General features: G+C 51.1%; 1 protein-coding gene across 1 annotated transcript; it reads left to right on the top strand.

Annotated features, from left to right (window-relative positions):
• The first annotated feature begins 926 nt into the window (after positions 1–926).
• LOC140913662 (uncharacterized) lies at positions 927–13,698 on the top strand. Its single transcript, XM_073350434.1, has 4 exons — positions 927–1,065; positions 1,591–1,717; positions 1,823–1,939; positions 11,913–13,698. Exons 1-4 carry the CDS (start codon positions 1,042–1,044, stop codon positions 13,439–13,441), a joined length of 1,797 nt encoding a protein of 598 aa, XP_073206535.1. The 5' UTR covers positions 927–1,041; the 3' UTR covers positions 13,442–13,698.
• The last annotated feature ends 457 nt before the right edge of the window (positions 13,699–14,155 follow it).

Raw genomic sequence — 14,155 nt, 5'->3', positions numbered from 1 at the left:
GTTCGGTTGTGCGCATCAACAATTTTCTTCACCCAGGTTGCCAGAAAAAAAGTTTGAAAACCACTGAGCTAAAGGCTCCATGGTTTTCAGCTGCCCCAAAACCTGTTTTACCTCCTCCCCTAGGAGATCACCCTCTTTAGTCACCTCTTTCCTGACTAGAGACATCTGTGCTCCAAAAAGAAAAGGAGGACTTGTGGCACCTTAGAGACTAACCAATTCATTTGAGCATGAGCTTTCCTGAGCTACAGCTCACTTCAGTGTCTCCCCAGCCCTGGCACACGCTACCGTTGACCTCGGCCTATTTTAATAAACTCTTGGTCTGGGTCCAGGAGATCAGACCTGCCAAAATTAACTCGAGCTCGGGCTGCCACCACTGAAGTCTCTGCCTGGGGGGCAGCGGCTTCCACCTGGGCAGCTCAGGGCGGGGATCTGGATCCCCCAGACATGGGACATCACTTTGTCACATAAGTGACACTTCCTTGGGCCCTCCCTGGGTTTCGTCCCCTCTGCCCCCTCCTTCTGCCCAGGAACAAGCCGCGGGCCCCCTTCTACTCCAGGCTCTTGCCCTTCCCCGTGGGCCCCGCACTCCAGGAGGGGCGGCACGGGGCGGCCCCAGTGAACTCCCACCGCAGCTGCCCCTGCTGGGGATCTCTCCCCTGCCGCAGCCCGCGCCTCCTCCGAGCCGCCCGCGATCGATCCACGAGGGGCGAGTCCCGGCCCCTGGACTTGGGACCCCGGTTTGCAAAGTATCCGCCGCTTTATGCCCCTGCCCCGGGGCCTGGGCCAGGGCAGCGGCTCGTCTCCAGCAGCCTCGGGCCGGCTCCGCCCCGCGTTCCCCCGCCCCGCGGCAGATGCTCCCAGCCGGGCCGCACGGGGGGCGCGGGGCGGGGCCGGAAGGTCCCTGCGTGGGGGCCTCCCCCGGCGGCTGGAGCGGGAGGCGCAGGCGCGGGGCTGCGGCGGAGCGGGGCCTTCCCGGACACCTGGGGCGGGAGGTCGCTGCCCGGGCGGAGGAAGCGGCCGGGGCCGGAGCCGAGCCCGGCGATGGCTGCAGCGGGGCCGGCGCAGGTAGGACGCGGGGCGGGGACTCCCCGGCCGGGCACTGGCTGGTCCCGGCTGGGGCCGAGGGGGGCCGGGACCGGGTCCCTCCCGCGCTAGTGACCCCGGGGCTGGGGGCTGCCGCAGCCGGAGCGCTGGGGCCGGGGAGCGGCGCTGGGGGCCCCGGGCCGGGCGGACACGCGGAGCCGGGCCGAGGAGCCCCGAGGCGGCCGAGCCGGGGGCGGGAGCGGGGCCGAGCCCAGGCCTGGGGTGGAGGCGGGGACTCCGGCCGGGGGAGGAGCCTGGTCCCTGCCCTGGGATTCGGGCCCCTCCCAGCGCCCCGCCCCAGAGCCCCGTGGGGAGCCGAGGGCGACTCCTGTCGCCGGCCAGCGGGGCCCGAGTCCCCGGGGGGCTGTGCGGGGGGGTCTCCCTGGCTCACAGCTGCTGGGCTGGGGGTTCCCCGGGAGCCGCTGCCCTCGAACCCGCGTCCCCTGCGGAGAGCCCGGGCTGGGGCTGGCGCGGAGGGTGCTGAGTGTGTAACGCTTGTGCCAGCAGCTGCGGGTGGCGTTTGAGGAGGTGGCTCTGTATTTCACCCGGGAGGAGTGGGAGCTCTTATCCCGGCCAGAGAAGCAGCTGTACCGGGACCAGATGCTGAGGAATTACCGGGCCCTCGTTTCCTTGGGTAAGGATGAGATCCAGGCCCTGTTGTGCTGGGCTTCACCAACATATAAATGTGTCCCTGCTCCCAAAACTTTAGTACAAAACTGATTATTTCCCCCCCAAACAGGCTATTCAGGTTCCACACCCGACATAATCCACCAGATCGAGCTAGGGGAGCCAGAGCTCTGGACCTGGGATGCTGAGAACTCCCGGCAAAGCTCTGGGCCTGAGAGCCCCTCCTCAGGTGAGTCATAATAATCCAGTCCCTTCTGATTTACACTTCTGCTAGTGGAGAGCTCCTTAATGTAGAAAGCACAAGCAGAGCGAGATCCATTGGCTGGGAGCTAAAGGGGACAAATGGAGGCTGGGAATTAGGGGCCAATGTTTATCTGGGAGGGGAATGAACCATTGAGAGAGCTCCCTTAGGGACAGGTTGGATTCTCCATCACTGGGAGCCTGTCAGTGGAGATGGGGCGTCTCTTTCTCAAAGCTCTGCTGTAACTCAGCCAGCAGTTACTGGGCTGGAGGCAGGAATGGCTGGGGGAGATTCTCTTACTAGGATAGGCTGGAAGGGTACAATGAGCCTGTCTGGCCTTGACATTTATGAATCCTAGAAACATAGGATTAGAAGGGACTTCGGTAGGTCATCTAGTTCAGTCCCCTGCACCGAGGCGCATATCTACCGTATATACTCATTCATAAGCCAAATATTTTTGGTAAAAAAGTGACGCATCAAAGAGCGGGGGTCGGCTTATAAATGGGTCTACACCAAAATTTGAAGATTTTAAACTCTCTGGAATCGTCAAATTCAATATCTAATACATTGTCTTTTTGTTTACCTGGAGCGTCTGGAGGCATGGAGCCCCTCAGCTCCCTGTGGCCATGGTTCGCTGTTCCCAGCCATTGAGAACGGCGAACCGTGGCCACAGGGAGCTGAGGGGCTCCATGCCTGCAGACGCTCCAGGTAAACAAAACGTCCCAACCCACCAGCGGCTTATCCTGACAGGCTGGGAGCCAGAGTTTGCTGACCCATTTATTGATGTCAATAGTGCATCCTTTTAAAGTTGCAAAGCCTTTGTTTAGTGGACTAGATTGGCTTGAAAGGAATACTAAAAGAGCAGTGCTGCAGATCTGCATGACATTTGACCCATGCGTTCCACAAAATGCTAGGCCTTACAAGTCAATCAGAAAAGTACAATGAACAACAGTACTATAGCAGTGGTGTCTGTCCGCTACTGTGTAATTTGATCTCTTCATGCATTTCTACCAATAGAACTCATAAGTCTTGAGCCAATATGAAAATATAACATGCAGAATCGATGGAATCTCTAATAAAATTGAAATAGCCTATTATCCCCACAGACATGCCAATCTACAGGGCTGCTTTGAAATAAACAAAGAACAATAATAATTTGACAGTGATAAAGCAGGTGACATTCCGATATAAAGTCCTACAAAATCTATAACTACAATAATAATAATCTATTTTCATACTAGTATTTAAAATGAACAACGGTGAAATCAAAAGAAAAAGGTCTGCTTATTACGCAGCATTCAAACTTAAAGTTGTTGAATATGCAGAAGCAAACAATAATTGTGCCGCTGCTCGTGAATTCTGTATCAATGAGAAGAAAGTAAGAGAATGGCAAAAAAATAAAACAACACTAAAAGACATGCCAAGAAGCAAGAAAAAATGTCCAACGAGGTGCGCTTCATTTCCTGAGCTGGAGAAAGATCTCAATAATTGGGTTGTTGAATGTCGACAAAATGGGTACATTGTCACTCGAACTGGAATTCGTCTGCGTGCACTGCAAATGTCAAAAGACGACAAATACAAGTCAGTAAAGCCATCAATGTTTGTCGCATCAGCAGGTTGGTGTACTCGCTTCATGAACCGTCATGGTCTCTGTCTTTGTCAGCGAACAAAGATAGCGCAAAAACTGCCGAGAGATCTAGAAGAAAAAATCGAATCTTTCCAAAGGTTTATTATAAAATATCGAAAGGAATATGCATTTGAACTGTCACAAATAGGAAATATGGACGAAACACCGATGACATTTGATCTCCCGAGCAACAGAACGGTAACTGGTGTTGGTGAAAAAACAGTTTTTAATTAAAACCACTGGCCATGAAAAAATCCATTTACAGTAGTTTTATCGTGTTTGGCAAATGGATCAAAACTCACTCCTGTTGTTATTTTTAGAAGAAAAATCTTGCCTAAAATCATGAAATTTCCTGCTGGTATCATCGTATGTGCACACGAAAAGGGATGGATGAATGAAAGTGGGACTATTGAATGGCTGGAAAAAGTGTGGAATAAGAGACCAGGAGCACTTTTCAAGAAACCTGCTATACTTGTCTGGGACATGTTCAGGGCACACAAGACGGATGAGGTGAAAAATGTGGCCAAAAATATGAAAACTACTTTGGCTGTAATACCTGAAGGCTTAACTTCAGTTCTACAACCGCTTGATGTCTGCCTGAACAAACCCTTTAAAGACAGGCTAAGCAAAATGTGGTCTGAATGGATGTGCTCAGGCATGGCAAAGTTGACAAAAGGCGGGAATCTTATGAAGCCCGAAATCAGTCTGGTCACCCAGTGGATCAAGGACGCATGGGTGTCCATTCCCTCCGCAATTATAGAAAAATCATTTAGGAAATGCTGTATCAGCAGTGCACTCGACGGGTCAGAAGATGATGCCATGTTTGATGATGACATGACAGAGGCTGATGATGAGAAGTAGTCTGAGTCTGAAGATGATACTGCCGACATCTACGATGACAATGCAGGTGCAGATGTGACTGAAGCTGAGTTTAATGAACTGTTTGGTGAATCAGAGGCTGATTCAGACTTCGAAGGATTTTAAGACTTTTTAAAGTCTCGTATTGTTCTAAGTTACTTGTTTTAAATATCCATTTACTGATTTTAAATATTGACTGTAATTTTGAAGGTGAGTACATATTTGTTCAGTTATTATTGTAACAACAGGTTTTTCGTTAGATTACATTAAAATAATTCTAGCAAAACTTTTGAGTGTTTCTTGTGATGCCAGCTTTTAAAATATAGCAGGGATTAGAAAACTTCGGCTCCTGGCCCATCAGAGTAAGCCGCTGGTGGGTCGGGGCGTTTTCTTTACTTGGAGCATCTGCAGGCACAGAGCCCCTCAGTTCCCTGTAGCTGCAGTTTGCCGTTCCCAGCCAATGGGAGCTGCGGGAAGTGGCGCCACTTTCCACAGCTCCCATTGGCTGGGAACGGCAAACCATGGCCACTGGGAGTTGAGGGGCTCCGTGCCTGTGAACGCTCCAGGTAAACAAAATGTCCAGGCCCGCCAGCGGCTTACCCTAACGGGCCAGGAGCCAAAGTTTGCCAACCCCTGAAATATAGGGTCGGCTTATGAACGGGTCATACAGTTTTTGCTATTTTTACCTATCCGTCTTGGGGGGGTTGGCTTATAAACGGACGGGCTAATGAACGAGTATATACAGTAGTCCATCCCTGACAGGTGTCTATCTAAACTGTTCTTAGAAACCTCCAAAGATGGAGATTCCACAACCTCCCCAGGTAATTTGTTCCAGTGCTTAATTACCCTTACAGTTTGGAAGTTTTTCCTAATATCTAACCTAAATCTCCCTTGCTGAAATTTAAGCCCATTACTTCTTGTGCTGGCCTTGGGAGAACAGTTTATCACCCTCCTGTTTGTAACAGTCTTCGAGAATGTAAAGGCTGTTATCAGGTCGTGCCCCCTGCCCCCCTCCCCCAGTCTTCTCTTCTCCAGACTAAACAAACCCAATTTTTTCAATCTTTTTCTCATGGGTCATGTTTTCTAGGTCTTTAATCATTCTTGTTGCTCTCCTCTGATCCTCTCCAGTTTGTCCATATCTTTTCTGAAGTGTGGGGTCCAGAACTGGATACAGTACTCCAGTTGAGGCTTTATCAGTGCTGAGTAGAGTGGAAGAATTACTTCTCGCATCTTGCTTGCAGCACTCCTGCTAATACATCCCAGAATAATATTTGCTTTTTTTCCCCAAAAAAACTATTCCATTGTTGACTCATATTTAGTTTGTGATCCACTATAACCCCAGATGGTTCTTGCAGTACTCCTTGCTAGGCAGTCATTTCCCATTCTGTATTTGTGTAATTGATTATTCCTACCTAAGTGTAGTACTTGGCATATGGTCTTATAGAATTTAATCCTATTTAATTCTAACCATTTCTCCAGTTTGTCAAGATCATTTTGAATTCTAATCCTGTGCTCTAATACGCTTGCAATACCTCCCATCTTTAAATTGTTTGTAAACTTTGACTGTATTCTCTATGCCGTTGCCAAATCATTTATGAAGATGTTGAATAGAACTGGACCCAGGCCAGATCCCTGTGGGATCCAGCTCATTTTGAACCATAACCACTACTCTCTGAGTGCGGTTTTCCAACCAGTTGTGCAGTTATAGTAGGCTTGTGTCAAGGTTCCTTCCCCACTCTGAACTCTAGGGTACAGATGTGAGGACCTGCATGAAAGACCCCCTAAGCTGTTATTTTTACCAACTTAGGTTAAAACCTTCCCCAAGGTACAAGCTTTGCCTTGTCCTTGAACACTATGCTGCCACCAACAAGCGTTTTAAACAAAGAACAGGGAAAGAGCCCACTTGGAGATGTCTTCCCCCAAAATATTCCCCCCACCCCCAACCCCTACACTCCCTTTCCTGGGGAAGGCTTGATAATAATCCTTACCAATTGGTACAGGTGAACACAGACCCAAACCCTTGGATCTTAAGAACAATGAAAAATCAATCAGGTTCTTAAAAGAAGAATTTTAATTAAAGAAAAGGTAAAAGAATCACCTCTGTAAAATCAGGATGGTAAATACCTTACAGGGTAATCAGATTCAAAACATAGAGAATCCCTCTAGGCAAAACCTTAAGTTACAAAAAGACACACAAACAGGAATACACATTCCTTCCAGCACAGCTTATTTTACAAGCCATTAAACAAAAGAAAATCTAACGCCTTTTCTAGCTAGATTACTTACTAACTTTACAGGAGTTGTAAGGCTTGCATTCCTGATCTGTACCTGGCAAAAGCATCACACAGACAGACCAACCCTTTGTTCCCCCCCCTCCAGATTTGAAAGAATCTTGTCCCCTCATTGGCCATTTTGGGTCAGGTGCCAGTGGGGTTACCGTAGCTTCTTAACCCTTTACAGGTGAAAGGATTTTGCCTCTGGCCAGGAGGGATTTTATAGCACTGTATACTGAAAGGTGGTCACCCTTCCCTTTATATTTATGGCAGTTTGTCTAAGCTATGTTTCTCTAGTTTGTTTATGAGAAGGTCATATAAGACAGTATCAAAAGCCTTACTAAAGTCAAGATGTGACATCTGCTGCTTCCGCCCTATCTACAAGGCTTGTTAACTGCCAGAAAAGGATGTTAGGTTGGTTTGATGTAATTTGTTCTTGACAAATCCATGCTGACTGTTACTTATTACTTTTACTCCTGGGGAGATTCTGCTTGACTGTGCGCCCGCAGAAAACAGCTCCCCCGCAGAATTCCTGTGCCTCCCTGCAGAAAATGGCAGGGAAGCCACGGTGTGGGAGGTGCGGGGGATGGGAATGTGACCATGTGTGCAGTTGTTTGGGGGGGATTGCTCCCCCCCAACAGAGGTGAGGCATGGGGGGGCACACAGGGTTTTGGGCCACTGCGCCTCCCCCCCAACTATTTTCTGCAAGCACAGAAGCTGCCCAGCTGAAGGAGGCTGCCTCTCAGCTCTGCTGACTCTGCAGCTGAATGTGGCCTCCTGGGTCTTATTGCCAGTCGTGCTCCCCTTCTGTGTACTGGGAACCTTCCTATTTTCTGTGCAAGAGTGAGTGCCCACGGTGAGGCTGGGTAAGGGTTGGGGGAGACGGAAAGGAGGGAACAGGGAGTGAGGGGGTGGGAAAGGAAGGTGGTGTAATAGCGTAGGGGGAGGGGAATGTGGGAGTGAGGGGAGGGGGATGGAGAAGAAAAAGGGGATGGAATTGTGGAGGGAAGCAGGAGCCTGGCATGTAGCGTCCCCTCAGCAGCAGCTGGGGCTTCCCTGTTAAGCAGGCCCATCAAACCCTCACCCTGACAAGCCCTACCCCTCTATATCTGGACCATTCTGACGAGCCACCCAGACCCCGCCTGCTGAGCCCCAACCATCTTCACCTGAATCTCCTCCAGAGTCCCATTGCCCCTGCACCCAGAACCCCACAACGAGTTCCTGTGCATCCAGATCTCACAGAAACCTCTGGCCCAACATCTGGATCTCCCCACATTAAGCCCTGCCACACTTGGATCCTGCTGAGCTGAGCCTGCCCACCGACACCTGGTTCACCTGGCGCAGAGTGGCAGGGTCCCATGGTGTTTGTGGGGCAGGCCCAGCCCTTGGACTGTGTCAAGGACAGGTGCAGCCTCACTGCTGAATCCCTGTACTGTGGGAGGTGAGGGCTTCAGAGTGATCTCCCACCTTAGTGCAGCCAGTGGCCTGTGTTCTCCACTGCCATGCTGGAGCCACATGTATTTATTGACTAATAAAATTTGCTGAATTTTAAAATATTGTGCACATAATTTCTCATTTTTTTGGCGGAGAATTTTTAATTTTTTGGCACTGAATTCCCTCAGGAGTACACTTTATTTTCTTCTAGGTGCTTACAAGTAGAATGTTTGATTGTTTGCTCTGTTATGTTTCCAGGTACTGAACTTAAGCTGACTGGTCTATAATTCCCTGAGTTGTCCTTATCCCCTTTCTGTAGCTAGGTACTATATTTGCCCTTTTCCAGTCTTCAGGTTTCTCTACCATCCTCCACGAGTTCTCAGAGATCTCTTCTTCCATTTCCTTAATATTCTAGCATGTATTTCATCAGGCCCTGCTGACTTGAAGACATCTAACATGTCTAAATAATTCATAGCTATTTCTTTTCCTATTTTAGGCTCAGATCCTACCCCATTTCCACTGATGTTCACTATGTTAGTTGACCGATCACAGCTAACTTTTTTGGTGAAAACTGAAACAAAAGAGGCATTTAACAGTTCAGCCACTGCTGCGTTTTCTCTTATTGTCTTTCCCTCTTCATTTAGTAATAGGCCTAGCCTGTCCTTGGTCTTCCTCTTGTTTCCCATGTATTTGTGAAATGCTTTCTTGTTCCCCTTTATATGACTAGCTAGTTTAATGTTGTTTTTTGCCTTGGCCTTTCTAATTTTGTCCCTACATGCTTGTGGATTTGTTTTTTTAATATTCATCCTTTGTAATTTGACCTAGTTTCCACTTCTTGTATGACTTTATTTTTGAGTTTCAGGTCATTGAAGATCTCCTGGTTAAGCCAGGGAGTCTTACTGTCATACTTCCTATCTTTCCTACTCCTTGGATATCTGTGACCTAGGATGGGACCTAAAAATGATGGGGCCTCAAAGCCATGACAAAGAAATGGACTGGAGATGGGGCTGTGATGAACTTGGAAGAGGGGTAGGATAGTGATATGGGACAATGTGGGGTGGGAGATTTGAAGGGTGCTGAGGGAAAGAGTGATGTCTATAGAGGCATTTAGGGGCTGCATTTACCTAGTGCAGCAGTTCTCAAACTTTAGCAACCCGAGGACCCTCATTTTGATTTAAAATTCGTGGACCCCCCAAGCCAGGTTCTAATTTTCCCTGGAGGTGTTCAACCCCTGCTACGCCCCAGGCCCCGCCCCCACCCAACCTCTTCCCGCCCCCCACTCCACTCCTAACCTTCCTCTTTCTGCTCCCTCCCCTGAGCGCGCCCCATCCCCGCTACTCCACCTCCCTCCCAGCGCCTCCTGCTCGCTACTGAACAGCTGTTCCGGGGCATGCAGGAGACACTGGGAGGGAAGGGGAGGAGTTGATCAGCAGGGCCGGTGGGGGACATGACTTGCGGAACCCCAGGACCCCAATTGGAGAATGGCTGACCTAGAGGGTAGGACAGTGCAGTAGGATTCAAAAGATCTTGATTCAGTTCTAGAAGCGAATCACTACAGCTTCACCATGCCTCAGTTACCCCACCTGCGTAATGGAGAGGGCACTGGGACTGTGAGGATAAAATCCATCTGTGTGTGTCAGTAGATCTGGCACTGGGGGTCAGACGAACACCTGGCTAGAAAGACACGCCTGGTGTTCCATAGACCACATCACCTTCTTCTAGGCTTCCAACACCTCAAAAAATCATATCAAGGCAAGGGGTGTCCTAGAGATTTTTCAGATGGGTATCATGCTTCTGCCCCTCCTGACTCAAGCTGTTGTGCTGATGCTCTATGGCCCTGGGCACCTGGATACAGACATAGCTCAGCCAGGGGCAAAAACCTGCTCGCAGCCTGGGAGAGCACTGGCCCTTGGCAGAGAAGGCGCTGTCTTCTCAAGCTTCCCACCCCACCCTGCCTCTGCCACTTCACTTCACATGTGACCTCTCAACTGGAGAAACTTGTCCCTGGTGAGCAAGGAGAAAGCTGGGAATGACACAGGGCAGGGCAGGATCAGGCACGTATGATGAGTGTGAGTTCATGCCACATAGAGGATGCCATTTTGTAGAGTAGGTCTCAGGCACTTACAGCGTTTCACTGTAATGCTCTAAAACTGCCCCATGTTCCAGGCAGCTGCTGCTGGGGGGGGGAGCAGATCTGTTTGGGGGCCAGACAAAATCATCCTGTGGGCCAGGATTTGGGAGTACCCTGGTGTATGGACTGGATGCGAGGGAGAGGGGGTGGGATGGCCTTTGTCACCTCCCCTGCCCTACCGCTCTCTGTGACACAAAATCTTTGTCATTTACATAGCTTTAGTGTCCATGCTTAGCACAGCCCTCAGCCTTAACAAGGTTTGTGATGGTCTGTAGATCAAAGTTCCTGCTGTGTGGCAGCCATTAACCCCTTCCAGCTCAGCAGTGTCACTGATTGGGTTGTAAAACAATGCAAACATGTTTTTTTAGGTTACATCACACAAACCCTGAGTGACTTGTCATCCCCTCAAACCCCCACCCTCTTAAGGATTTTAGGTTTAGTTTAGATTTAGTTTGGCACAAAGAATGAAACATGAGGCCAAAGGTAAATGATTTCTTTAGAAGGAATTCCTTGAAAAAGACTCACTCCCCCGCAGGAATAAGCTACATTGTGCTAAGCAGCTTTATACCAGTCTCACTGCATCCACATGAGGGGATTGTAGCCCCTCAGCCAGTTTCAAACCAATATAGTTTAAACAGTGCAAACACTGGGGAACAGGACTCATGCTACAAAACAGGAGAAAGTGACTAATTAGCCACATGTAAATAAAAACTTGTGATTGAAATAAAACCAAAATTGGTGTGAAAAGAAACCCCAGACCCTGTTTGTTAGCACTTAGAGCCCCTAGTTCTGGATGAGGGCCCCATTGTGTCAAGTGCTGCCTGTATCCTGGGCAGGCTACAATTTAAGCCTAAAACAAGACCCAAGAAGTACATGGCGCACGTGGGAACAGGCGCTAGGCGCTGCACAGACACCATAGGGTATCATAGAATATCAGGGTTGGAAGAGACCTTGTGAGGTCATCTAGTCCAACCCCCTGCTCGAAGCAGGACCAATCCCCAATTTTTGCCCTGGTTCCCTAAATAGTCCCCTCAAGGATTGAACTCACAACCCTGGGTTTAGCAGGCCAATGCTCAGACCGCTGAGCTATCCCTCCCCCAGATGGGGGCTGTTTGTGATGGGTTACACTCAGAGCCCTCCTGCTTCTAGAGCATCCAAGAACCTCCCTGAGTCAGGCTGCAGATTTGTCACAGCATTTTGTATCAGAAATTATGGAGCAGTTACAGTAAATTTAGTAAAAGTCACAGGTCACATGTATTTTTAAAAAAACCTGCCCTCCTCCTGCCAAGGGGGCACAAACCGCCCAAAGAAGCACCTTCCCCCCAGCGCTGCAACCCTAACCCCAGCCTGGTAGAGGTGATCTGGGTTGCAAAGCCATTCACTGAAGTTTGGCCCGTTTCCCCCACCATCATGACTGGGGGCGGTGGCAAATCTGAGTGTGACTGTAACCCTGCAGGCCAGGTCTCAGTGCCCGGAGCGAGGTGTTTGGTCCAGCCCTGTGGGACAGGAGCTGCCATTGCAGGGTGAGGCACCCATCCCAAAAACAGTCACTGACAAATGGGGAAATTGTTCCATCTGGGACATTTTTTCATAGCCTTAACTGTGAGCTAACACCAGGATTGTCTCTGCTCTCTCCAGCAGGACTCAGGATCCCGGGAGGAACGAGGACACAGTCTGAATGTGGGGAGAGCGCAGCAGGAAAGGATCCCACATCCCACAGAGGGATCTGTGCACAGGACACAGTCCATCCCCGGGGTAAACTCAGCCAGAGACTGGACCTGGCTGCACACCAGAGACTCCCCATGGGCCAGCGCCCCCACCGCTGCATCAATTGTGGCAAGAGGTTCAGCAACTCCTCCGCACTGACCCAGCACCAGCGAACACACGCGGGGGAGATGCATCGCTGCGCTGACTGTGGCAGGAGCTTCAGACAGTTCTCAATCCTGAGAATACACCGGCGTACGCACACCAAGGAGCGGCTCTACTGCTGCACTGACTGCGGCAAGGGCTTTGCACGGAGCTCAAACCTAAGAATACACCAGCGCACGCACACCGGGGAGCGGCCGTACCACTGTGGTGACTGCGGCAAGAACTTTGCAGAAAGCTCAACCCTGAGAAGACACCGGCGCATACACACTGGGGAGCGGCCCTACCATTGTGCTGACTGCGGCAAGAGCTTTGCACGGAACTCAAGCCTGAGAACACACCAGCGCACGCACACCGGGGAGCGGTCATACCACTGTGCTGACTGCGGCAAGAGCTTTGCACGGAACTCAAGCCTGAGAACCCATCAGCGCGCACACACCGGGGAGTGGTCATACCACTGTGCTGACTGTGGTAAGGTATTCAGCAGTGCCAAGACGCTGACCCTTCACCAGCCCATGCACACCGGGGAGCGGCCACACCGCTGTGCTGACTGTGGCAAGGGCTTTGGACGGAGCTCACACCTGAGAACACACCAGCGCACACACACAGGAGAGCGGCCGCACCGCTGTGCTGACTGTGGCAAGGGCTTTGCACAGATTTCACACCTGAGAGTACATCAGCGCACACACACCGGGGAGCGGCCACATCGCTGTGCTGACTGTGGCAAGGGCTTTGCACAGATTGCACACCTGAGAGCACACCAGCGCGCACACACTAAGGAGCGGCCGCACCACTGTGCTGACTGCAGCAAGGGCTTTGCAGAGAGCTCAAAGCTGAAAAGACAACAGCGCACACACACCGGGAAGCAGTCGCACCGCTGTGCTGACTGTGGCAAGGGCTTTGCAGAGAGCTCACACCTGAGAAGACACCAGCGCACACACACCGGGGAGCGGCCGCACCGCTGTGCTGACTGCGGGAAGGGCTTTGCACAGATTGCCCACCTGAGAGCACACCAGCGCACGCACACCGGGGAGCGGCCGCACCGCTGTGCTAACTGCGGCAAGGGCTTTGTACAGATTTCACACCTGAGAGTACATCAACGCACGCACACCGGGGAGCGGCCGCATCACTGTGCTGACTGTGGCAAGGGCTTTATACAGATTTCACACCTGAGAGTACATCAGTTCACGCACACCGGGGAGCGGCCGCATCACTGTGCTGACTGTGGCAAGGGCTTTGTACAGATTTCACACCTGAGAAGACACCAGTGCACACACCAGGGAGTGGCTGCACCACTGTGACGATTCTGGCAAGAACTTCAGCAAAACGAGTGCACTGACCAAGCACCAGTGCACTCACACTGAGGAAAGGCCATTCCAATGCACTGACTGCGGTAAGAGCTTTACATGGGCCTCCTTGATATCACATTGGTGCATTCACAGCTAAGAGCAGCAGTACAGCTGTGCTGACTGGGGCAAGCGCTTTGCTTGATTGGCCAACCTCACCCGGCACCAGGTCCTCACACCAGTGCCCCTCTGCCACCGCCAGGGCCTGAGGGGCTTCTGGCAGCCCATGGGCCTGACACAGCACCAGCAGATGGAGACCAGGGAGTGGTCCTGTCCCCATGAGGCCAAGCAGAGACTGCCGGGGGCAGGGAAGGGGACTTGGTTGAGCAGCGTGGGGAAGAGTAGACAGGTAGAGGGAATTTAGAGCAGATGGTCACAGCCTTCTCCATTAGGGAGCTGTCCCCCCCATGTAGGTGGGATCCAGCCATGTCTCTCTCTGTCTCCGTCCCAACTCACTCACGCATCTAGCTGGGATGCAGCCAAGACTCTCACACACACACGACTCCCTCACGCATCTAGATGGGACTCAGCCAGGAACTTCCCCCCACACCTATCTGGGTGCCAGCCAACAGGTGACTCTTGGGTAACATCTAGAGTGGGATTTGCAGTCCTGTCTCAGTATGGATTGGGCTGAGGAGTGGGTCAGGACAGCCCGGTCTGTGTTATTGA

The sequence above is a fragment of the Lepidochelys kempii genome, chromosome 6 (assembly GCF_965140265.1).
Source record: "Lepidochelys kempii isolate rLepKem1 chromosome 6, rLepKem1.hap2, whole genome shotgun sequence".
In the NCBI taxonomy this organism is placed as follows: Eukaryota; Metazoa; Chordata; order Testudines; family Cheloniidae; genus Lepidochelys; species Lepidochelys kempii.
The sequence above is the reverse complement of the archived record's forward strand: the minus strand, read 5'-3'. Positions and strand labels throughout refer to the sequence as shown.